Below are 24,048 nucleotides of genomic sequence, written 5' to 3' on the forward strand. Positions count from 1 at the left end.
AAGTCTTGTAAGAACCAGTTCTTCCCTCAACGTCACCTTCAAGGTGACACAGGGATTCAAGAATTGGCCTTAAAGGGAAAGCCCTTTTCCATCAGGCTGCTACTTCTTGGATATCCTGATTATGGAATCAGTGCCTGATGGTCAGAGCTAGCCTGCACTAAAAGCTGAAGTAGAAGCATGGCCTGCTCAGAATAATGAGGCAGAACCAAGGGGGCAAAGGCAGACACCAGCAGGCTTCTAGGCAGAAAGCCTTCATTGGCAGATGTAAAAGGACTCCAAGGGGAACAGGCAACACTTGGGAAACTCTGATCTGACATGGCCCTGGGCTGGCTTTTGTACATTAGATATTGGATTGAATAAAGCTGAACTTATGTGTGTCCAGAAGGATTCTGGCCTAGCTCTGACTTGTTCAACTCTTACCTTATAAATATTAAGCCTGAAAGTGGAGGTAGCTATTATATTGTTACCTGTTTGGAGGTGGCCCAAGGAGTTTCCTCCTAGGGCTGAATTCCTTCAACTGTTAATACCAAAGGCACAAAATCCATTGCTGGCATTGGAGTTGGGGGTCTCAGGCCAAGGCCAAAGCAGCTTCCTGGGACTTACTAAACAACAGCCCTCAATGAGTTGTGCTTTTCTGGATTTTCCCTTCCCTTGCAAGCTGCAAGTTTGTCTAATAGATAGAAGTTGATTAAATGCCAGTGTAGCACAGAGGCAATTATATTTAAGAACAGGCTTCTTCCTCTAATCTCTCTGCCATCACTGATTAATTAGATACTTTGAACTATGCCCAACTATTTGAAAGCTGTGAAAACTACAACCTGTGTAGTTAAGATTTCTGCACAAGTATATTTCCTCATTTGTGCCTGTATTCACCACTCTTAAAACATAATATGTATTTACACATGTTTCCAAAGACACAATCTGGATATTTTCTTATCATGGTTAAAATCTTTCTACTGATGGCTAGGAAATACAGACACATAGTAAAGCCAATAACAAAAACATATGAGAACAATGAGATGTACAAGACATTGTGTTGAAAAACGAACTTTACAACTTTGGCACGGGGTGGGGGAAGGGGCAGGAGATGGGAAGGGATGGGAAGGGAAACAAAGGAGGAGGCAACAATGCTTGATAAGAAATGTACTCATTATCTTGCCCATGTAATTGTAACCCCTCTATATGGTATTTTCACAATAAAAAAAGAAAGAAAGTGAAAAAAAAAAAGCATATGAGACATGAATTTAGTTAATTTAGACAAACCCTCAGATTGTTAGTGCCATTGATCACATTGCAGAAGTGCGTGATTGCCTCAGAGAGGTTTATGGTCATTATCATCTTCTGTACTGAAATTTTAGGGTTTTTGTTGTTGTTGTTGTTTTGTTTTGTTTTGTTTTTGCTAAATAGGAGCCATGGTAGGGTGAATGGTACAGGACATAGAAACAGTTTCAGTGACCACAGCAGAGCTATAACCCCTCTGTCATGGTAACCAATAAACTTCTGTTTCTCTTTTTTTAAAAAAAGTTTCATTTTATTACATATAATAATTAGCAGTATGACTGCGAGCATGTTTTGCAAGTAATTTCTAGTTTTTCTCTTCTGTTATAAAATTGTCTTTGAATCATTTCTCTGCCTTTTGGCTAAGTTCAAGCATAGAATTGTCTTTAGAAGTAACTGAGCATGGAAAGCTCTGTCTCACCAATGAAGAAGCCCAGGCAGAAATTGCTCAAACTGGCTGCTGCTGACTTTATGAGGGTGGTTGCTAGATTTGTAGGACAAGGATGTGTCATTCATACCAATGAAGGTCAGTTTACCTGTTTCTCAATTTCTATGTTGGACATTATGCTGCCGTATTCATGCCGGACCTTGAACTCTGAAGTCTCTTTAGGGAAATCTCCATGGTTCTCAAATCTCAGAAGCAGCTATGTTTTAGACTGTTTTTCCTACCTCCAATATGTCCCCTCAGAGGAACACTTGATAATTTTTCCTGCTTTTGAAGAGACAGTCACACTTAACCTTAACTTTTTTCTTTTTTCTTTTTTTTGCCAGTCCTGGGACTTGAATTCTAGGCCTGGCCACTGTCCTGAGCTGCTTCTGATTAAGGCTTGCACTCTACCACTTGAGCCACAGCACTACTTGCAGCATTTTTTTTTTTTTTGTCAGTCATGGGGCTTGAACTGCGGGCCTGGGTGCTGTCCCTCAGCTCTTCAGCTCTAAGCTAGTGCTCTACCACTTGAGCCATAGCACCACTTCCAATTTTCTAGTGGTTTATTGGATATAAGAATCTCATGGAGGCTGGGAAATTGGCTCAGTGGTAGTAGAGTGCTTGCCCTGTTTGCATGAGGCCCTGGGTTCGATTCCTCAGCACCACATACACAGAAAAAGCTGGAAATGGGTGCTGTGGCTCAAGTGGTAGAGCGCTAGCCTTAAGCTGAAGAGCTGAGGGACAGCGCCCAGGCCCAGAGTTCAGGACCCACGACCAACAAAAAAAAAAAAAAAAAAGAAGAAAAGAATCTCATGGACTTTCCTGTCTGGGCTGGCTTTGAACTGTGATCCTCATATTTCAGCCTTCTGAGTAGCTAGGATTACAGGTATGAGCTACCAGAGCCCAGCTACTTGCAGCTTTTTCTGTTTATGTGGTACTGAGGAATCAAACCCAGGGCTTCATGCATGCTAGACAGGTACTCTATCACTAAGCCACATTTCCAGCCTGACCTTATCTTTTTTTGAAATACATATTATGTGTGTGTGTGTGTGTGTATGTACATATATATATATATATATATATATATATATATATATATATATTCCCCACTTGCTATAATCCTTTCTGAATTCCAAACCAGATTTTATCTTTGTAGACAAGCCAGACTGCATCAAGAGCTCTATGCCTAGTTCTCACCTTCTAAATTGAACATGAGGAAATGGATCCACTCCGCTCTAAGCTACATTGCTCTTGATAAATGTGTAGAAAGTGGAACACAGTTGAAAGGCTAGTGATAATTGTGCAGTACTGATTTTTATTGACTTTTCTTACTCTCCTAGGTGACAGCTTGCCTGATTGCTGTGGCTAAAACAGACCATGATGTTCAAGTGCGCAGAGCTGCCATCCATGTGATTGTTGTGCTGCTTCGGGGCCTCAGCCAGAAAGCTACTGAGGTAAGTCAGTCCCTTGCCATGTGCAACTTCCTACCTCTTTGGTTTTATTCTTCAGCCTTAATTTTACTGGAGCATGCTCAAATCTTTTGCCTAGATTTATGCAAATGAATCAGTCAACAGGAACTTTTTTAGCAGGAAAATGGTATTGTTTACATCTTCAATAAGAGTCTGTTTCCTCTGTGATATGTTGGGCAAGCCACCCAGTAACTGCCACAGCAAAACCAGAGCACACTTTTACAGATGGAGGCTCTGAATTCTGGCATTCCCTTCCTGGCAGAGCAGGTTCCAAGGTGAGTTAGTTGCTGCACATTAACCCTGTAACTGCGGCCTGAACTTTAGTGACTTGTCTTCCTGACTCATTTCATTGTTCATGCTGAGTTACTAAAGGCTTTCACTTAAAAGCCTTCCTTTTCTAGTTCTAAGTTCAGGCCATGGATTTTCATTGCTGCATATATTACACTTTCTTCCTTCCTCAAATCAGTTTGGCTATATTTCTCCCCAGTGTATGACTAGAACAGGAAGAAGTGTATATATTCATATGTGTGCTAAGAATGAGTGACCTCGAAATTAATTTTCTTCTTGATCCTAATGGAAACTTATTCCCAGAGTTTGCATTAATAATTCACTTCCTGGCATCCACAATTCTCATCTGTGGCTTACATATCCGTATTTAACCAAGTGTCAAGGAAGCCATTATAAGAGTGGTTGTTTGTCTCACAGAGAGGCTTTATCCATGATAGAATTTTGCTGTATCAAATTCCTGATACCTGTTTGTACAAGCATGGGTTCATTAGTGATCTCCTTCCTTTTCTATACAACTATATTTTCTCTCTAAATGCCTACTTGCTATTTCAGCTTAGTAGCAAGACTGTTGATCTCCAAATGGACCCTTCCTTCATCATTACCCTCAGCTGAATTTTTCTCCCTTCTTATCTGCTTTGAACAGGTTGTTTGTATTGAATGATTTCTGGTATAAACATACTCAACTATAAAAAGTCTTTAACTACAATGGCTAAAACAAGTAAAGATTTGTTTTTCTCATATCACAAGAAACATGTAGGTAGATAGTGGGGGTTAGCAGACAAGTGACAACAGGGCCAATATTTCTATAATCCTCATGGCCTGGGTCTCATGACTGTAGGACCATAACAACTGTGCCACTGTAACTAGTTTAAATGAGTAAGAAATAAGAGAAGGCCAGCTTAGGGGCTGGGAGGGTGGCTCAGTGGTAGAGCGCTTGCCTTGCATGCATGAAACCCTAGGTTCGATTCCCCAGCACCACATAAGCAAAAAGAAAAAAAAGCTGGAAGTGGCACTGTGGCTCAAGTGGTAGAGCACTAGCCTTGAGCTGAAGAGCTGAGGGACAGCGCCCAGGCCCAGAGTTCAGGCTCCACGACCGGACCCCCAAAAAAAAAAAAAAAAGAGAAGGCCAGCTTAGGCACTTTTATATCTTTGGGGTGGGGGCGGGGGGAATCCAGAACAGTTTTCTACAGTGATATAGCTGATTTTCATTTTCATTTTATTTCACTGGCCAGAACTCCTGTCTCACACAATTACTACTCACCTAACAATGTGTTTAGCTGGCACACTGCTGCTCTGAAAATAAATAGATAAATAAATAATTGAAGTTTAGTTATCAAGGAAGATGACAGGAAATGGGTACTGGGGCAGTGACTGATAGTGACACAAGGGGAAATGGAAAACAATGGTCTGGTTCATAAATTCAGAAGTTCATAAGAACTTCTGTAGAGATAGGATTGTTCAGAAGCAGGGAGCTCTCACCTAGACAGCTAGAGGTGCCAGGGTATCATCTAGAACCCTGATGGAGATAAAAGACAAGTAGATCATCACTTGATAATTCATATAATTAAATGAATTACCATAGGATATGACCTCCTGTACAAGAGGGAGTTAGGAAAGTTTTTCATTTATCATTAAGACCTATGAAACTCGTAGTTAATAGATCACTGTTGTATAAGTTGTTAACTGGAGAACTAGATGAGGGGACTATAGGGACTTGTGCTAATGTCACAACTTTTCTGTAAATCTAAAATCAAATTATTTAAAAAATAAATATATAAACATGCCTATAATCCTAGCTACTTGAGAAGCTGAGATTGAAAGGACATTTAGGTAGAAAAGTTCATGAGACTCATTCTCAACTAATAACTAGGTGTGGTGGTACACATTTGTTACCCAGTATACAGGGGAGGCTGAGATTGGGAAGATGGAAGTTCTAGGCCAGCCTGGGCAGAAAAGTATGGGACTCAGTCCCAATGGGAGAAGTAGTACATGCCTGTCATCCCAGTCACATCCTATCACTGCAAGTCTAAAGTAGACAGATCGTATTTTAGTCATGCCCCTGTTCAGGAATCAAGATCCTATCTCAAAAATAATTGCACAAAAAAGGAACTGTAGGTATGACTCAGTGGTAGACCTCCTGCCTAGACATGAAGCCCTAAGTTCAAGCCCTAGTACCATCACCAAAATGAAAAGGGGCGGGGAGGAAAAAATATACAAAATTACAGGGCTAGGAGTGTTATTCATTGACAGGATGCATGCTTACTAGTCAAGAAACCTGGGTTTGATCTTTGGTGCCTCACTTCCAAGTGCACATATCCTTTACTGAGACAGACAGACAGAATATATTCTTGTATAGTGGAGCAAAGTGCCTGATTAGCAAAAAAAGAAGAAGAAGAAGAAGAAGAAAACTATCCATTTTCTCACATCTGTGTTAGCCAATGAAAGCAGTACTGGCTTGTCTTACCAGTACTAAAATAAAGTGTAATTTGTTGCCATGGAAGATTTTTGTCACCTTCAGAAAGCCATATGAATGAAAAAGCCTTTCTCTTGTTCTCATATGCACACACTGAAACTTACAAATTGTGCTTACTCCATGAATAAAGAAAAGGAAATGGGATTGGATGAATGTATGAATCCTCTTCTTAGTGTATCTTTTGCGACCAGGTGTGTTAAGTCTTGTTATAGTAGGTGTGATTATAATCAGGTGCACTGTAATGAGTAGCAAAGATAACCACAAAGCTTTCAAGCTGAGAGTTCTCTTTTTAGCTCTGTTTTGCCCCCACGAGCAACTGAAATGAAAATGCTACTTTGTTGATGAAAAAGTTTTATGGTTCTCCCTTCTCCCTCTTCTAATCACCATCTCTTAGGCTATATAATGCCAAAAGATAATACTGGGTTTTAGCAAATTCTGTTACTTGTAGATGTGCTGGCCAAGGACCTCTGGAAAGGGAGGTGGGGAAGATTGGCTGGATCATCAGGAAAGACATTTCTGCCACTGCCTACCTCTTGAGGTAGCTTTTACCTTATTCCCATTTAAAATAACCAGATCTAATTTCATTTTAGGAGATAGGAGTCTCACGGTCTCTCCTGCCCGGGCTGGCTTTGAACCGTGATCCTCACTTCTCAGCCTCCTGAGTAGCTAGGATTACAGGCATGAGCCACCAGCGCCCGGCTTCTTTGTTTTTCTTTTTTTTTGGGTCCAGTCGTGGGGCCTGAACTCTGGGCCTGGGCGCTGTCCCTCAGCTCTTCAGCTCAAGGCTAGCACTCTACCACTTGAGCCACTTCCGGCTATTTTTTCTTTTTGCTTATGTGGTGCTGAGGAATGGAACCCAGGGCCTCAGGCATGCAAGGCAAGCACTCTACCACTGAGCCACCTTCCCAGCCCTGGTTTTAGAGATCTTTCTTTGTCAATGGACAAAGTATGTAGAATGGCAGGTGTGACTGTAGTCCGAGTTTGGTTTTATTTAAAGCAACAGAGACTAAGTCTGAACTAGTTTAGGAAGGGGAAATTTTTAGCCTAATTAATTATTTAAGAAATAAATGGCTTAGTAGCCATGATATGGGAACACCAGAGATGGGCGTGGGAGTTAGAGACTGAGAACCAGAAGCTGAGATGCTGCTTGCTGCTCCTTGCCCCTGGGTCCAGCTTTCTTCCAAGGCAGCAGCATGACCCCTGTTGCATCAGTCAGTGTTGCATCTTACCACCAACATTCAGATCCCCTCTGCCTCGAATGCAAAAATTCCAGGGAAGAAGCTGGGTGCCAGGGACTCATATCTGTAATCCTGGCTACTTAGGTGGCTAAGAGCAGAAAACCCCCATCTAAAAATAACCAGCAGAATAAATGGCTGGAGGAGTGGTTCAAATGGTGGCACAACAGGTGGGTGTAAAGCATGAGGCTTAAGTTCAAATCCCAGTACTGAAGAAAAAAAAATCCAGGGAAGAGACTTGATGTTCCAGCCTAGATAACTTTTATATCTCCAGATTAATCAACTTGCTCGGCCAGGTAGGATTGCTCAGCCTGCACCATAACCATTTATGACCAGTAGGGTATGGGTGTGTGTGCCAGGGACTAGAGTATGGTCCCACACAGTTCCAAAGCAGTAGCTTGGCCAAACCTACATGATGATGATGATGATGATGATGATGATGATGATGATGGATCCAAGATAGATTAAAGCTGAAAAGACTAGAACTTACTACCTTTTTGTGACTACTGAACTATAAATGTTCAGCCTTTCTGGGTGAAAACATAAGTGACAGTTTGAAAGGCCTAACATTTAAAACTGCTCCCTATCTGCCTCTTCTGCATAATCATTTACATAGATCTACATACCTTAGACTCGGATTTCTGTTCCTTTTCTGCATCAGACTTAGGATATATTGTACTTTCTGTAGAGAGGCTATTCCTTCTGCTTCCAATTCTGATATAAGGGCACCAAGAAGACTTTAGACATTGAAAGTCACAGGATTTTAGGATGTTAGAGGTGAAAGAAAATTTATAGACATTTAACTTATGTAACACAAAAATATCTCTTAGTATACTAACATCATGAGTTGCTCCTTTGAAATAAGGTCTTTATAGTCAATTAAGTTTGGAAAGTGCTGTATACATCTATCTGTTGCTCTCCTGGAGATTCCATACATGTCATTCTATTATTGAGTCTGAGAAGCCTTACAGCATAGAGAAGTAACAATTTCCTAAGTTCATTTACCAAGGAACACTTTGCCATCATATGCATGCCAAGTAATAATGTTTCATGAAACATTATTTGGGAAAGAATCCAGCCATCTTGTTTTATGAATGAAGAAACAAGTTCATGAAGAGACCCTGGTTAGAACTTTCCAAAGCTAATGCCAGGAAGATTTAGCATTCATTTCCAGTTGCTGCTGGTAACTCATATTGGCCATGTGCTCAGGAAAAGTATCATTAAAGTGAGTCAGTAAACAAATTAAGCACTAGGTTTGCAAAAGACTACTGTTTCCTTTCTCTGGATCAGATTATTATAGCAACTATTTTGCTTGATTTTACTTAAAATATATATCTTATAGCTGGGCACAGGTGTACCATTCTTGTAATCCTAGCTGCTCAACAGCTGAAATCCAGAGGATGATAGTTCAAAGCCAGCCCAGGAAGAAAAGACTACAAGACTCCATCTCCAAAATAACTGGGGAATAGTAGGGCTTGAGGGATGGGTTTAGTAGTAGAGCTTCAGCCAAGCAAGAAAGCTAAGTGAGTTTGAGGGCTTGAGTTCAAACCCCAGTACTTGCACAAAAAAAAAAAAGAAGAAGAAAGGAATAAAGGAATCTTTTCTTCTTCTTCTTCTTCTGTTGTTGTTGTTGTTGTTGTTGTTGTTGTTGTTGTTGTTGTTGTTGTTGTTGTCGTCGTCGTCGTCGTCATCGTCAGTCAAGGGGCTTGAACTCTGAGCGTGGACTCGGTCCCTAAGCTCTTCAGCTCAAGGCAAGTGCTCTACCACTTGAGCCACAGTGCCACTGCTGGTTTTCTGGTGGTTAATTGGAGATAAGAGTGTCTCGGGGCTGGGACAAGGTGGCTCAGTGGTAGAGCGCTTGCCTTGCATGCCTGAGGCCCTGGGCTCGATTCCTCAGCACCACATAAGCAAAAAGGAAAAAAGCCGGAAGTGGCGCTGTGGCTCAAGTGGTAGAGTGCTAGCCTTGAGCTGAAGAGCTGAGGGACAGTGCCCAGGCCCAGAGTTCAGGCCCCACGACCAGACCCAAAAAAAAAAAAAAAAAAAAAGAGTGTCTCGGACTTTACTTGCCCGGGCTGGCTTTTAACTGGCTTTGATCCTTGGATCTCAAACTTCCTGAGTAGCTAGGATTACAGGCATGAGCCACCGGCACCCGGCTTCAAGGAATCTTATGGAAGTATGATTAATAGTCACATTTTTAAACTTGAGGAAAAGGTAACAGGTCCCACATCTTCTACATCCCCATTATCTGAAAGACTCAAACCAAATCACTTGAACATCCTACACAAATCATGGCTAATAGAAGGCTATTTGTGAAGCTAGAAGTCATAGTATCCAGGAGAAATTCAAGCCAGACAACCTCCCTGCAGCATATGTACTGACTGTCCAGGAGAAAGATGGAAAAAGAGTGGATCTGAGTGCCATAACATCCAAGACGTGGCAGCGACTGCTGCTTTTTTGTCCTTCTTCATGTTCCACTACCTCTTGCCAAAAGCACAGTCCAACCACAGAATATGCCATCCAGCAACTTCCCATAATGCTATAAAGAAAGGAACAATGAGAAACCAAATGAGACCAAACATCTTCAAGGCTTCCACGCTGGGGAGAGAGCCCTAGGACCTTTCCTCCTACCCTACAGTCTGACAAGGGTGTTCTCCCTCAGAGAGTAATTAAGCTGATACCTGATGGGTATCTGGGTTGCAGAACCCTTTTGTCTTTTAGTGCTCTGAAATTGAGGAGTTTTGACTTTATGTACATTTCTTGAAGTGATGGGAAATGAGTGCCCAGAATGATACAGTGGGGTATACCCCAGTTCATTTTCATAACCCCATGCTTTGCTTACTGATTGCAGATCTGCACCAAGTGATTTCTCATCCTCTGAGGTTAGGTACTTAATACTATGTGAAAATATATTAAGGGCTTATTGTATACCACGAAGCTCTTCAATCCATTATCCTCTGAATCCTCCTAACAACCTTGGAGGAGAAATGTGATTATTAACTTTAATTGTGGAAAAGAAAATTGAGTTCCAGCAAGTTTACAATTAGATGCTCAGCAATAGAACTGTGGCTGTCACTCTGTCCACTCAGCTGTTCTGAAGAACCTATAATAGACCTTTGCTATCTTGACCAAACAACACATAGAAATGTGGTGGGCTTACTGTGATTAGAACTAGCTTGAGGTTGTAGGTGTCTTGGATTTCTGTCCTTCACCCCTGGACTTCTCGAATTCTGTGGATTGACTGTGGTTCAGTTACTTAAAATGGCAAGAGAATTTGAACCAGAAAGATCTTTGTCAAGGGTGAATCCACAGATGACCTGTTTCCATTAATACTGCTTTAGTATTTCTTGTGTGCCAAATGAAGACCAGAGTCCTTTGTAAGACAGACAATACATGTTGGCCCCACCTATTTACTTTGGCTTGTTCACTTTCCACAATGATTTGCCTCCATATTTTGGTTCATACTGGGCTTTAAACTCAGGATCTAGTGCTTCCTAGGCAGGTGCTCTACCATTTGAGCCATTTCCCTAGTCCTCATGTACTTCTTATGCTTCAGATGCCTTCTTTTATCTCACTCATTCATGTGATCAGCTTATACTCATCTTTTAGGGACTCCATTGAAGTGTTACACTGCTTGTGAAAAACCTTTCCTGACTTCTCAGGTAAAATAAAACTGGCTGTAGTACTTTCCATATGGGCTCAGGATTGGCATAGATTCTATGGTGTTTAGCCTACATGTCTGTGCCAGCAGGAAACCATGGGCCCCCAAACACCTCCTCACTGTGACATCCAGAGAGATGTCTCTTAAATTTCCCTATGAAAGTTCTGGGACTTATAAACTCCTCCAGTGTTCCAGTTTCCCAACAGCTGAAGTTGTCTGAACAAGTTCTCTTAAGGAGGAAATTTTTGTCTATTCTTACTTGGAAAGGTTTGGGGGTTTTTTTTCGTTTTTTTTTTTTTTTTTTGTAGTTCCTGTTGAGTTGTACGTAGGTTGTTGTCAAACCAGCTGGGAGGAGTCATGAGGAAGAATGACAGACTGAATATTTATTGATGGACATCCAGAATTGGTCTACATTTCAAAATGTTAACTTCTCACTTTATATTAAAAAATTGTCAAAATTTTAACACATGTATGTCCCTTAATTCCTCCTATCTGGACAAAGGTTTCTGCTGTAACTGGCTACCCCAGGGACTGGGGCAACCTTACCTGATCCTTACATTTTCCTACAAAATGAATGGCAGTAGTTTATGACATCCTCTTGTCTTCAAAACCAGGCTTCACACACACAGGTTTAAGAACAAATCCTTCTAATACTTTGGCAAGAAGGTGCAATTTTTTTTCAGTGGGGGGCGGTTAAACTCAGGACCCCATGTATGCTGGGCAGGTACTTCATCTTTTGATCCACACCCCTAACTAGTCCTTTTGTTTTTAGGGGTTTGTTTTGTTTTTGTTTTCCCATATAGGTTTCATCCTACCATAGTTCTCCTACCTCTGCTTCCTGAGTAGCTAGGACAGTAAGAGTATACCACTATTCCTGCTTGGGTTGTTTTTGTGTTTGTTTTTTGCTTTGTTTTAAATTTATTGCTGTCTTCAAATAGTTATACAAAGGGGTTACAGTTTAACATGTCCACGTATGTATTCTTCTTCATCACTCAGTCACCCCTTCAATCATTCCAACCCCAGCACTGCCCCTCCTCATCAGTTTCAACAAGTTATGTTGGTTACATTTTAAATGTATATACATTGCGTCTTGTGGCTGTATTCACCCACCATGCCTCTTACTTTTCATCTACCCTCTCCCTTTAGCCTTCACCCATCACAGTCAACATGTTTCAGCTTCCTGATATTCATTTTGTTAAACTGTCTTTTAATTGTGGGGTTACATCATTAAATCTCATTCCTGCCTATACCAGACCTGAGTCAGTTTGCTCCTGCTTGGGTTTTTTCTGTTGTTGTTGTTGTGGGTTTTTTGTTTTTGTTTTTTATTTTTTTTGTTTTGTCAGTTGTGGGGCCTGAACTCTGGGCCTGGGTACTGTCCCTCAGCTCTTCAGCTCAAGGCTTTTTTCTTTTTGCTTATGTGGTGCTGAGGAATCAAACCCAGGGCCTCATGCATGCAAGACAAGCATTGTATCACTAAGCCACCTTCCCAACCAAGCCTGCTTGTTTTTGAGGTAGAGTCCTACTAACTTTTGCCCAGGCTGGTCTCACATTGTAATGCCCTGACTCTGCCTCCTGATTAGCTGGGATTGCTCTCATGCACCACCATACCTGCTAGGAAATTGAATCATAATTTGTGATTCAGAAACTATGACCACAGCTGGTCGCCGGTGGCTCACGCCTGTAATCCCAGCTACTCAGGAGGCTGAGATCTGAGGACTGCAGTTCAAAGCCAGCCTAGGCAGGAATAAACCACCAGAAAACTGGAAGTGGCCCTGTGGCTCAAGTGGTAGAATGCTAGCCTTGACCTGATGAGCTTGGGAACAGTGCCCAGGCCCAGAGTTCAAGCCACATGACCAACAAAAAAAAAAAAAAAATTACGACCACTCACCTTTTTGGGAAAGTTAAGAAAATTACAAGTTGAGGGGGCTGGGAAGGTGGCTCAGTGGTAGAGCGTTTGCCTTGCATACCTGAGGCCCTGGGTTCAATTCCTCAGCACCAAATAAGCAAAAAAAAAAAAAAGCCAGAAGTGGCGCTGGGCTCAAGTGGTAGAGCACTAGCCTTGAGCTGAAGAGCTGAGGGACAGTGCCCAGGCCCAGAGTTCAAGCCCCATGACCGGACCAAAAAAAGAAAAAAAAGAAAAAGAAAATTACAAGTTGAGTATCCATACTTAGAAGCTTACACTTGTAATCCTAGCTATTTGAGAGACTGAGCTCTGAGGATCGAAGTTCAAAGCCAGCTCAAGCAGAAAAATCCATCAGATACTTATCTCCAGTTAACCACCAGAAGTGGATCTCCAACTCAAAGTGGTAGAGCAGCCCCAGTACCCACACAAAAAAAGAAAAAATCAAAAATTGCATTGGGTTACATCCAAATTACTTTGTCCTTGTAACTCACAGTTCTTTCATAGGCAGAGTCATTAATAAATGACAGCCACCTTGAAATCAAGGCATATTCTTTACTTGTCTCTTACCTGCTGTTTTCTTTTTTTGTTGTTGTTGTTGTTCTAACATCCTATATTACTACATCCTCATTTTTACTCGAATAAGGGTTGTTTGTGGGTTGTTAGTGTCACCTGGAGAGCATTAAAAAAAAGTTGGTTTTTTTGTTTTCTTTGTTATTAAAAAAAGTTGGTTTAAAAAAAACCAACTTTTTTTAATAACAAAGAAAACAAAAAACCCCTGGGGCTGGAAAGGTGGCTCAGCAATAGAGTGCTTGCCTTGCATACATGAGGCCCTGGGTTCGATTCCTCAGTACCACTAAGAGCAAAAGACATTCAAGGGATTTTTTCATGTGTCCCAGAGGTGGGGAATGAGGCAGTGTGGCCAACTTTTCTGGTGGGGTTGCTTTCTCCAACATGGGCTACGCTATGTGCATATTAGCACATAACACTGACCCAGCCAGACCTCTAATGGATGTAGCAGCATCTCTGACTTTCTCTGGCCTTTGGTTCAGCCTCCTAACCTGAATTCTCCTTCAGGGAACATGGAGTTCTACCATGTAGATACCATGGGGAGTACAGTCAGCACATCCCCTACCCACACAGGTACAGCTAACTTAAGCTACACTGAGGCAAGCCTCAAAGCAAACTGGTCTTCTGAATCTTGGAATCACCCCTAGCCTATCTGCTGCCCCGCTCCATTCCGTCATTGGCCAGCTAGGTACCGTGCAAACAAGCAAGTCTGATGGTACAAAAAGATCTCACCATTGTCTCCCTGCATATCAGATTACCCAACAAGGTTTATGACACTGGGCCTGACATACAGGTTTGAGTTCTAGCCTCATCCTTGAGAGCTAATCTCCAAATCCTTGCCCTGATTTGAAAAGTGGACAGGAATACCTGCACCGTAGCTGGTGAGATGACACTTGAGAAAGGTTTGATTAAATTGCTCAGTGCCTGGAAGTAGTAAGCACTCAGTATGCGGTAGTACTGAGCCATTTACAGGTGCTGTATAGTTCCACGCTGGAGCTTTTAGGGACTGAAAGGAAACAGAACTGTGTTGCCCTCAGCAGGTACCAGCATGGAGATACTCAGGTAGGGGACAATGAAGCCTCTATACCACCTGACGGCACTTTTAAGGCTGGGCTTGTAATCACCTGCTCAGGATGGTGCTGCCAGTCTTTCTCCCCCACGACAGCAAATAGTAGTAGCCCACCATCTCTGCATAGGCTCCAGCCATTTTCCTTGCCGCCTTTGTTCTATTTCAGTGCCTGTGGGGGAGCAGGAAAGCAGCCGCCTTCCTCGGGTTGCTATTTAAAGACATTCTAAAAGATGCCGCCACTGCCTCTCCTACCTCTGCAGCAGCGGCTGCTCCTGTCCCTGCCACCAGCCAGCTGCACCGTCTGTGCCCTGCTAAGCCTCCAGTGGAGCCTAGCAGGAGCTCGCCTGCTAGCAGCATACACTTTAGGTGTGTGACAGCCTGTTTTTTTGTTTAGGACCCTGAGCTGTCACCCCTGCTAGGGGTTGACTGCCAGCTGCCATCTTGTTCTTTGTCCCTACTCTTCCTGGCCTGTCTGTGTCCCTGTAACACTTTTGGCAATTGACCAGTTGACCATTTCTCTTTTACTGTTTCAATGAAAACCTTGTGCCAGCCCTGCCATTCCTTTCCCAGCTCATCTCCAGTTCACACTGGGGATGCTCTCTCCATTTAACAGTCAGACATAGTCCCAAAAGGGTAAAATTGCCATTTATCTCTAGGTCTAGCAGAGAAATACTGTGAAAATGGAAGGGTTTTCAAAAGCTCAGTAACCTCTAGTTAATAATGCCTCCCTGAGCTCAGCGTATCTGTGTGTCAGGCATGGCTGAAAACCCTGTATAGACATCAGTAATCCTGCCTTTTCTCACTGACCCTCGCAGAGCTTTCAATGACATATCTCAAAAGCCTGGTGCTTTTCTTTGAATTGGCCCTAATTTCTTTTTCAGAGATCCATCAAAGTGAAGCTTTGGGGTTTAGAGTATAAGGCAGAGCTCCTGAATAGAGTGGGGCCTGCTGCCTCCATCCTGCTTCTCTGATTTGTTTTCTTCCCATTACCTTGGAAGGCTACTCACCGCAGAATTCCTCCTCGTGCCCTCAATTCTGCACAGCAACACAATCAGGGTGCTCCAGTGGGCTGCACATCAATTCACGCTAGCCGACTCCTGCCTTAGACAGCTTGAGTCTGTGTGTCCTCCACAGCTCCTCATCGCTTATGCACTATGCACAGGCCTGCCCATTTTGTTTATTTGTTGGCTTTTCTCTAGTATTTGATTTCAGACATAAGCCTTTTCCCTTGTTTTTTTTAGCTTCTTGGTGACATACCCACTTAATGTGGTGGTGATAATAATAATGATCTTTGGAATTTGCTTATGATAGCAAACACTTCTTTTTTTTTTTTTTTTTTGGCGGTTGTGGGGCTTGAACTCTGGGCGTGGGCTCTTGTCCCTCAGCTCTTCAGCTCAAGGCTAGCGCTCTACCACTTGAGCTACAGCGCCACTTCCGGTTTTCTAGTGGTTTATTGGAGATAGGAGTCTCACGGTCTCTCCTGCCCGGGCTGGCTTTGAACCACGATCCTCAGATCTCAGCCTCCTGAGTAGCTAGGATTACAGGCGTGAGCCACCGGCGCCCGGCGATAGCAAACACTTCTGTATACATCATCTCTAACCCACAACAGATAATATGTGTGTTTCATGAGCCCCACTTCATAGTAGTGGGAATAATAATCATTTAGGAATGCAGAATAATGTGGTGATTGGTAGAGAATACCAGCTCCAGAGTCAGACTGCCAAGGGTTGACTCCTGGCTCTGCATGGTACTAGCTGTGTGACCCTGGGAAAAATGGAGATATCATAGTTCTTCTTCTGTTGTGTTGTTGTGAGGATGAAGTGAGTTATTAGATAAAATGTCTATCAAGTGCTATGCAAGGAGCAGCTATTATTCATTCACTCATTCATTCCTCCCTCCTTGCTACATACTAGGCTGAGCTCCAGACCTCAGTGATAGGATACTAACAAGCTGTTCAGTCAGTCATAGATATCATACTATTAATGAGGAGACTGACAAACACCACTTGTTTAACATCCATCTTATGCAGTCCTGTGCTCAGATCTTTACCAGTGTTGACTTTCACATTGATTCTCAACAAGAACCTTCAAGGAAAGGAGTGTTACTTCCCACTTTTACAGGTGTCACCAGGGTTCCAGATGGGAAAACTGTTTGCTAAAGACTTCCAGGCTAGGAATGGGAGTTCCAGGATTACCTCAGCCTTCTCAGGTTCAACTCTGCATGTTGCCTTCATGTATGGTGTGAGCTCCAGAGACATTGTCCCTAGTCACCCAGAATATTTAGCATAGCCTCTTGCACACAATTTTGGAAACATTTGCTGAGTTCTTCTCTGTTGATGATCCTAGACTCTACCCTCTAACTCATCTGCTCACTCTCCTTCCCTCAGCCACAAAAATCACATATAGGTCTCCCTCCCTCCCTCCTTTCCTTTCTTTCTTTTCTTTTTTTCCCTTCATCCCTTTCTATTCCAAGATAGAGTCATCTTATATTTTAATCCACTTCCCAGGCTGTAGCCACCTTAGTCTTCCAAATAGCTGGGATTATAGGTATACACTGAGATGCTAGCTTTTATTCAGTATCTAGGAGCCCTCATTTTGATCTCTGTGCCTCCATGTCTGATGACATATCAAGACCTTTCTCAGAGAGGGGGGGAGGGAGACAGGGAGACAGAGAGAAGGGAAGGGAGAGAGGGAGGAGAGAAGAGAGAGGAGAGAGAAAAATTGTACCTGGAAGTCAGCTGGTGGCTGACACCTGTAATAATAGCACCTCAGGAGGCTGAGATCTGAGGATCGTGGTTCAAAGCCAGCCCAGGTAGGAAAAGCTATGAGACTTTTATCTCCAATTAACCATCAGAAAACCAGAAGTGGTGCTATGGCTCAAAGTGGTAGAACACTAACCTTGAGCAGAAAAGCCAGAGACAGCACCCAGGCTCTAAGTTCAAGCCTCATGACCAACAACAAAAAAGGAATTGTACATGGAAAAGCCTCTGCCAATTCTCATCTTACTGCATCCTTGTTTCTGGAAGTGGCTCATTTGTGATCATTCTTTTGCATTTTGTTAATTACACATACTAATAACAGAAGGATAATAGTTTTGCTCATCTAAGATCTTCTAGTCAAATCATCTTGAAATAAAAATGTTAAATCTTGAGATTTTTTTTTAAATGTATTTTTAATGTAACTGCTGGGCACCAGCAGCTCACCCCTGTAATCCTAGCTACTAAATAGGCTGAACTCAGAGGATCATAGCTGTTTGAAGCCAGCAGGGGCAGGAAAGCCCATGAGAGCTTTTCTTTTTTTTTTTTTTTTCCAATCATAGGGCTTGAACTCGGGGTGCTGTCCCCGTACTTTTGCACTCAAGGCTAATACTACCACTTTGAACCATAGCTCCACTTCAATTCTCTGGTGGTTAATTGGAGATAAGAATCTTATATCTGTGACATTCTTGCCCAGGCTGGCTTTGAACCAAGATCCTCCGATCTCAGCCTTCTGAGTAGTTAGAATTACAGGCATGAGCCACCTGCACCTGACTCCATGAGACTCTTATTTCCTATTATCCACCAAAAAGTGGTATGAGTGCTAACCTTGAGCAAAACCAGCTCAGAGAACCTAGTCCAAGCCCCAGGACCACGTGCACTACACACACACACACACACACACACACACGCTCAGGGAACCTAGTCACACACATACACACACACATACACACACACTCAGGGAACCTAGTCTCTCTCTCTCACACACACACACACACACACACGCTCAGGGAACCTAGTCTCTCTCACACACACACACACGCTCAGGGAACCTAGTCTCACACACACACACACACACACACACACACACACACACGCTCAGGGAACCTAGTCCAAGTCCCAGGACCGCGCACATATACACACACACACACTCAGGGAACCTAGTCACACACACACACACAAACTATCTGTACATTACTAAATGCCCTGCTAATAGAACTTGTGTCAGAAAGGTAGTTTGACGAGAGATGTGGTTTTTTTCTTCTATATTTTCCATCTACCCTGCATTGTTGTTTATGGCTTTTATAATCAAAAAATAAGTACATTTAGGAACTAAAAAGAAAGGTATCTGCCATGCATTCTTCTTTTGATCTGAACTCAAGAATAAAGCCTCTTCAGAGATGTTGGGCTGAGCTTATTGAAATTGTCAAACACTGCTTTCCTGCCTTTCTTTGCATTGAAAGTGCACCTGTGTGCCCAGGGCAGTCTTTGGCTCTCGATGGTCCCTTTCAGTAAGCCCTGCCTCTTCCTGCCTTTTCTTAGCCACTCTAGCCCCAAACACTGCCCTTATCCCCCGAGGCTTTGTGTGTTTGAGGGAAACTGGCACCAGAGAAGGTGGGGCAGAGGAGATAGGATGCTCTGTGTTTGTGTGTGTGTGTGTGTGTGTGTGTGTGTGTGTGTGTGTGTGTGTGTGTGTGTGTGTGTGTGTGTGTACATGTATGTGTTACACACTCTACAATTCTTTAATAAACTCCTGGACTCTTATTTCCTTCCAAAGTTTTCAGGCTGGAGATATCTAACTCAGTGATAGAATGTGTATTTAGCATGTGTAATGCCTTGGGTTTGATCCATAACACCAAAAAGCCAAACAAGCTTGGCCAAAGAACAGCTAAGATGGAGAGAATGCTTCTTTCAACCTGCTGCACTAAGCTGCCTCAGACCAGCCACGCCACCTACACCTCTCCCTTCCCCCTTTCCTTTCCCTGGGAGTTCCTGGGCTCCAGGCTGCCAGAGATGAATGGCAGGTGTGTTGAAGTCTTAATGAGAGGTTTCCTCTGCTGGATTGCCTATATCCTGCCCACCTGAGAGGCCCCTGTGAGTAGCTTTACCTTTGAACTCTCCTTGTATTCAGCCCCTGATCCATGGGATTTGGTGACAATCCCTGGCTGGCAGGAAGCTTTGATCCTTGGGGAGTCCAAAGGAAGTCCTGTGATGTGTGGGATCCCTGGAGTTACTGGGATTGGGGAGAAGCTGTATGAGGATGGGTTGCTAAAATAGACCCATTAATTAAGAAGGAACCTTTGCTTAACATTTAGTTACCTCAAAAAAGAGATCCGGTGCCTGATAACAGAAGTTCTGCATCCCTCAAGGTTGAACTAGTGTTTGCACAAGCTTTACTGTTAGGTTAAGGACACAGCAGTGCCAAGAGGAAAATTCCTACCCACACCCTAGATGAACAGAACACCTCAGGACTTCCCCTTTCAACTAGGTAAAGGTGTATTTCTTTGAAGTTAGGAGGATGTAGGAATTTGGGGGAAAGTCTTAGGATACTTCTGACAAGTATAAGAAAGGGAAAAAAGATGATCATGTAATGAATTGAGACTCCAGAAGTTCTATATGTGAGATGCTCTCTGCTAAAATACAATGGAGAAAAGATTAGAGACTGGTCTTTAAGCTGGTTTTGCTTAGAAACTACCTTTCTTGCCAGGTGCTGGTGGCTCACACCTGTAATCTTAATCTGAGGATCACGGTTCAAAGCCAGCCCAGGCAGGAAAGGCTGTGAGACTTACCCTCCAATAAACCACTCAGAAAACCAGAAGTGAGACTGTGGCTCAACTGGTAGAGCACTAGCCTTGAGCTGAAGAGCCGAGGGACAGTGCCCAGGCCCAGAGTTCAAGCCCCATGACCGACCTTTCTTTGAGGTGGTTTGGGAGTGAAGAGACTTACTAGAGCTTCTCAAAGCCCTTCTTTGCTGCCACTCATTAAATGTGAAAGCCCAGTTCTAAAGATGAGGGGACTTTCTTTGCCTGCACATAATCAGAAGGATTTAGAGCAGAGACCACTGTGAGAAGTGTATACCTGCCCCTCCCACCCCCCCCAGCTGGGGCTGACACAGAGGTGGATTTGTTCATTTTCCATCTTTTATATCATAAGCCTACTGCCTGGGCACAATACAGACCTGTCCTAATGAATGAGTAATCATGAGGCAGTGACTGGGAAGTTACCCTCTTTCCAGAATAGTGTCGTTTTCATACTGCCAGGAAAGATAGAACTTCTTTGAGGAAAGACAGGACTTCATCATCATGCAAAGATAAGTTGTGAGAGGGTGGGAGCACAGTGCTCCAGTTAGGTCTATACCTACCCTGGCAACCTGACTTCTGTTGTATCTCAGCAGCAACCTGAGGAGCTGTCAGGGATGAGGTGATGTTGGATAGGAAGCCCATCATATGTGACTCAGTATCAAATCAAAATGCAGAATTCTCTGGGTGCCAGTGGCTCAGGCCTGTAATCCTAGCTACTCAGGAGGCTAAGATCTGAGGGTCGAGATTTGAAGCCAACCCAGGCAGGAAAGCCCTCCAGACTCTTATCTCCAGTTAACTTTAAAAAAAAAAAAAAAAAAAAAAAAAGCCAGAAGTGGAGCTGTAGTTCAAGTGGTAAAGCTTTGTCCTTGAGGGGAAAAAAGCTCAGGGACAGTGCTCAGGCCCTGAGTTCAACCCCAGGATCAGAACACACACACACACACACACACACACACACACACACACACACACACGGCCCTGAGTTCAACCCCAGGACCAGAACACACACACACACACACACACACACACACACACACACACACACACACCCCAGGACCAGAACACACACACACACACACCTGCAAGATCCCTCTTTAAAAGACAAGCACTGGAAGTGGTGCTGTGGCTCAAGTGGTAGAGCGCTCGTCTTGAGCTGTAGAGCTAAGGAACAGCACCCAGGCCCAGAGTTCAAGCCCCATGACCAACCAAAAAAAAAAAAAAACTAAATAAAATAAAAATAAAAGACAAGCACTGAAGCAATGGTAATAAAATATATAAAGTTATTGCCTTTATTCCAGTTTCTGTCTCTTGACTCATCATGGTACTTTAGTATTGCTGTTAATGTTGTTGAGTCGAGAAAAATTAAAAGATGAAATTATTAGCATGAATTTTACAGCCATCTTTATTTTGTGCAGTGTGAATTTTAAATGCAAATATGAGAACATTTAATTCATATGCACAATCATTAAGATTAAACAATTTGTATTCCATAGCTGGTATATGCATATGTATTTCCTCCTTTGCAGACAGTGAAAAAATGACATGAACTCAGGTCTTTATGTCACTCCTTGATACATGCACCTTGCTCCCAACATTCTCAACCTTTGAATTACTGAAAATAGGACTGGAAGGAAGAAAGAACTACAGGTTGTCCTGGTTCCATCTCTGCCATCATTTTCGGGGTGATTGTTTGGCTAAAACAGAAGTAAATGAGCAAGAAAGGATTTGACACACAGTTCTTTGTCATCTTTGTTGTAGAGCCATTGCCTTCTTTCTATTGGAAGTAGCTTCTGGCTGAGTGAGAGGTGGGTCACTCAAAGACAGGACTTTGTAAATGAAACAGACAAGTTTCATTGAACTCCCATACATTGCAAGTCTCTCAAAATTCTTTGCTCCTGGGGCATAGTGACCATTACAGGCAAATACACTAGTAACCAACAGTTGACATAGACCTTTTGCATTTGCTCTTGTGCATGCTCCATGTCTCTCATGGGATTTCACTTACAGAATGTTCAGATTGCAATAAGAGATCATTAAATCAAGCAGCATGGGGCCCTGTTAGCATAGGAGTGTGTGTGTGTAGCTGCACAGATCACGTCCCCTACAGCCTGGAATGAGAGCTCAGGAGAGGAAAGGAAAAAGTATAGGAAGCCAGAAGGAGAGCAGCTGTGGGAAAGGCAGCTTTGTTCTACATGTACCTGAACCATCACTACCATTTTTATTTCCTGCCAGTCCCAGGGTTTGAACTGAGGGCTCTCACTTGTTTGGCTTTCTTGCTTGCCTGGTACTGTACTACTTGAGCCATGCCTTTAGCCCCCAAGCATTACTTCTTCAGGAAGCCTACAGGTTTTGTCTCAGTAGACAGATGGTCATGACCCTGTTTCTCTCCTACAGGTGCTACGGGACGTCCTCAAGGATCTCTACCATCTGCTGAAGTACGTGGTGCGATTGGAACCTGATGATGTGGCCAAACTCCATGCCCAGTTGGCTCTAGAGGAGCTGGATGAGATCATGAGAAACTTCCTGTTCCCGCCACAGAAGCTGGAGAAGAAGATTGTGGTCTTGCCATAGACCTGGCTCTGGAGGAGGCAGAGTGGGTCCCTGTAGACTGAGCAATGCTCATGCCTTCCAGTAGGTGGCCACGCTGCCTCTTTTAAGCTGGCAAGATGGCAGACCCTAAGGGGGCTTCATGGCACACTAGCCACTTGGTCTTTCGGCCACCTTTTTTAAAGCATCTGTCCAGCCCAAAGCGTGCGCAGTTTAAAAAAAAAGCCAGGCGCCGGTGGCTCACACCTGTAATCCTAGCTACTCAGGAGGCTGAGATCTGAGGATCACAGTTCAAAGCCAGCCCAGGCAGGAAAGTCCGTGAGACTCTTATCTCCAATAAACCACTAGAAAACCAGAAGTGGCACTGTGGCTCAAGTGGTAGAGCGCTCGCCTTGAACTGAAGAGTGCAGGGACAGTGCCCAAGCCTAGAGTTCAAGCCCCACAAATGACCAAAAAAAACAAAAAACACACAAACCTTAATCTGCATAGGTTTTGTTTTTTTGTTTTTTTCCACTGTCCTGGTATTTACAGAACGAGGGCTCCTGGTGGAAATAAATGCTTACACAACTATTAATTGACATTTCTCTTGCAACTGGTGAAATTGGCCCCCTACGTCACATACCTTGGTGTTCTTTCCTGAAGACATCATTCTTCCTGGTAATAATGAGGAGCAAATGTCTTTGGCTGCTAAAGAGTTTGAGATGCAGTTCAGGGGAAAGAGAAGAACATAGTTACCAAAACACGTAAAACAGAGCAAAATTGTTTTGGCTAGAAAGAACAGCAAGTTTGAATCTGATAATCTTGGTATTGAGGTGCAAAACTGTGAAATGGAAGAAGCTTTGGTCCCCAGGAAAGAGAATCAAGCTGGTTGGGTCTTCCAGAGAAGGGTGAATCCTGTTTGTCCTCAGGGGCCATTTTCTTTCCCTTCCTCTGTTACTGCTCACAAGGCGTTGTCTTTATTTTATTTTATTTTTGGTCCGGTGTTAGGGCCTGAACTTTGGGCCTAGGCGCTGTCCCTCAGCTCTTCAGCTCAAAACTAGTGCTCTACCACTTGAGCCACAGTGCCACTTCCGGCTTTTTTCTTTTTGCTTATGTGGTGCTGAGGAATCGAACCCAGGGCCTCATGCATGCAAGGCAAGCGCTCTACCACTGAGCCACCTTCCCAGCCCCCAGCCCCTACTTTTATTGCTCTGGTGTTCTGTGACAATATTGCTATGAACCCAAGCTGAAACTCATGATCCTTCTCCCTCAGCCTTCCTAGTGCTAGGATTACAGTTATGTGCCATTTGATGTAGTGTGGCCACTTTATTTTAATTGCAACTAAAAGATAATCAAAAGGAGATAAGGCAGCAGAATTCCAGTGGCTCACACCTGTAATCCTAGCTGTTCAAGAGGCTGAGATATGAAGATTAAAGTTCAGGGCCAGCCTGAGCAAGAAAGTGTATGAGACTCTTATCTCCAATTAATCACCAAAAAGCTGGAAGTGGAGGAGTGTAGTAGAGCACCATCCTTGAGCAAAAACAGCTGAATGAGAATGTACAGGCCCTGAGTTAAAGCCCCAATACCAGCAAAAAAAGAAGA

The 24,048-nt window shown here is 43.2% G+C and overlaps 1 protein-coding gene across 5 annotated transcripts in view; it reads left to right on the forward strand.

The window, feature by feature from the left end:
• LOC138807043 (transport and Golgi organization protein 6 homolog) overlaps positions 1-23,041 on the forward strand; it is a 137,449-nt gene extending 114,408 nt beyond the window's left edge. For all 5 annotated transcript variants that reach the window (XM_069992616.1, XM_069992619.1, XM_069992620.1 and 2 more), the window contains 2 exons: positions 3,046-3,159; positions 22,315-23,041. In XM_069992616.1, coding sequence (XP_069848717.1) covers positions 3,046-3,159; positions 22,315-22,491 — 291 coding nt within the window. In that variant the 3' untranslated portion in view covers positions 22,492-23,041. The remainder of the gene's footprint in view (positions 1-3,045; positions 3,160-22,314) is intronic.
• Positions 23,042-24,048: the final 1,007 nt, after the last annotated feature.

This window comes from Dipodomys merriami, unplaced genomic scaffold (assembly GCF_024711535.1).
Source record: "Dipodomys merriami isolate MVZ:Mamm:240054 unplaced genomic scaffold, mDipMer1.0.p SCAF_41, whole genome shotgun sequence".
In the NCBI taxonomy this organism is placed as follows: Eukaryota; Metazoa; Chordata; class Mammalia; order Rodentia; family Heteromyidae; genus Dipodomys; species Dipodomys merriami.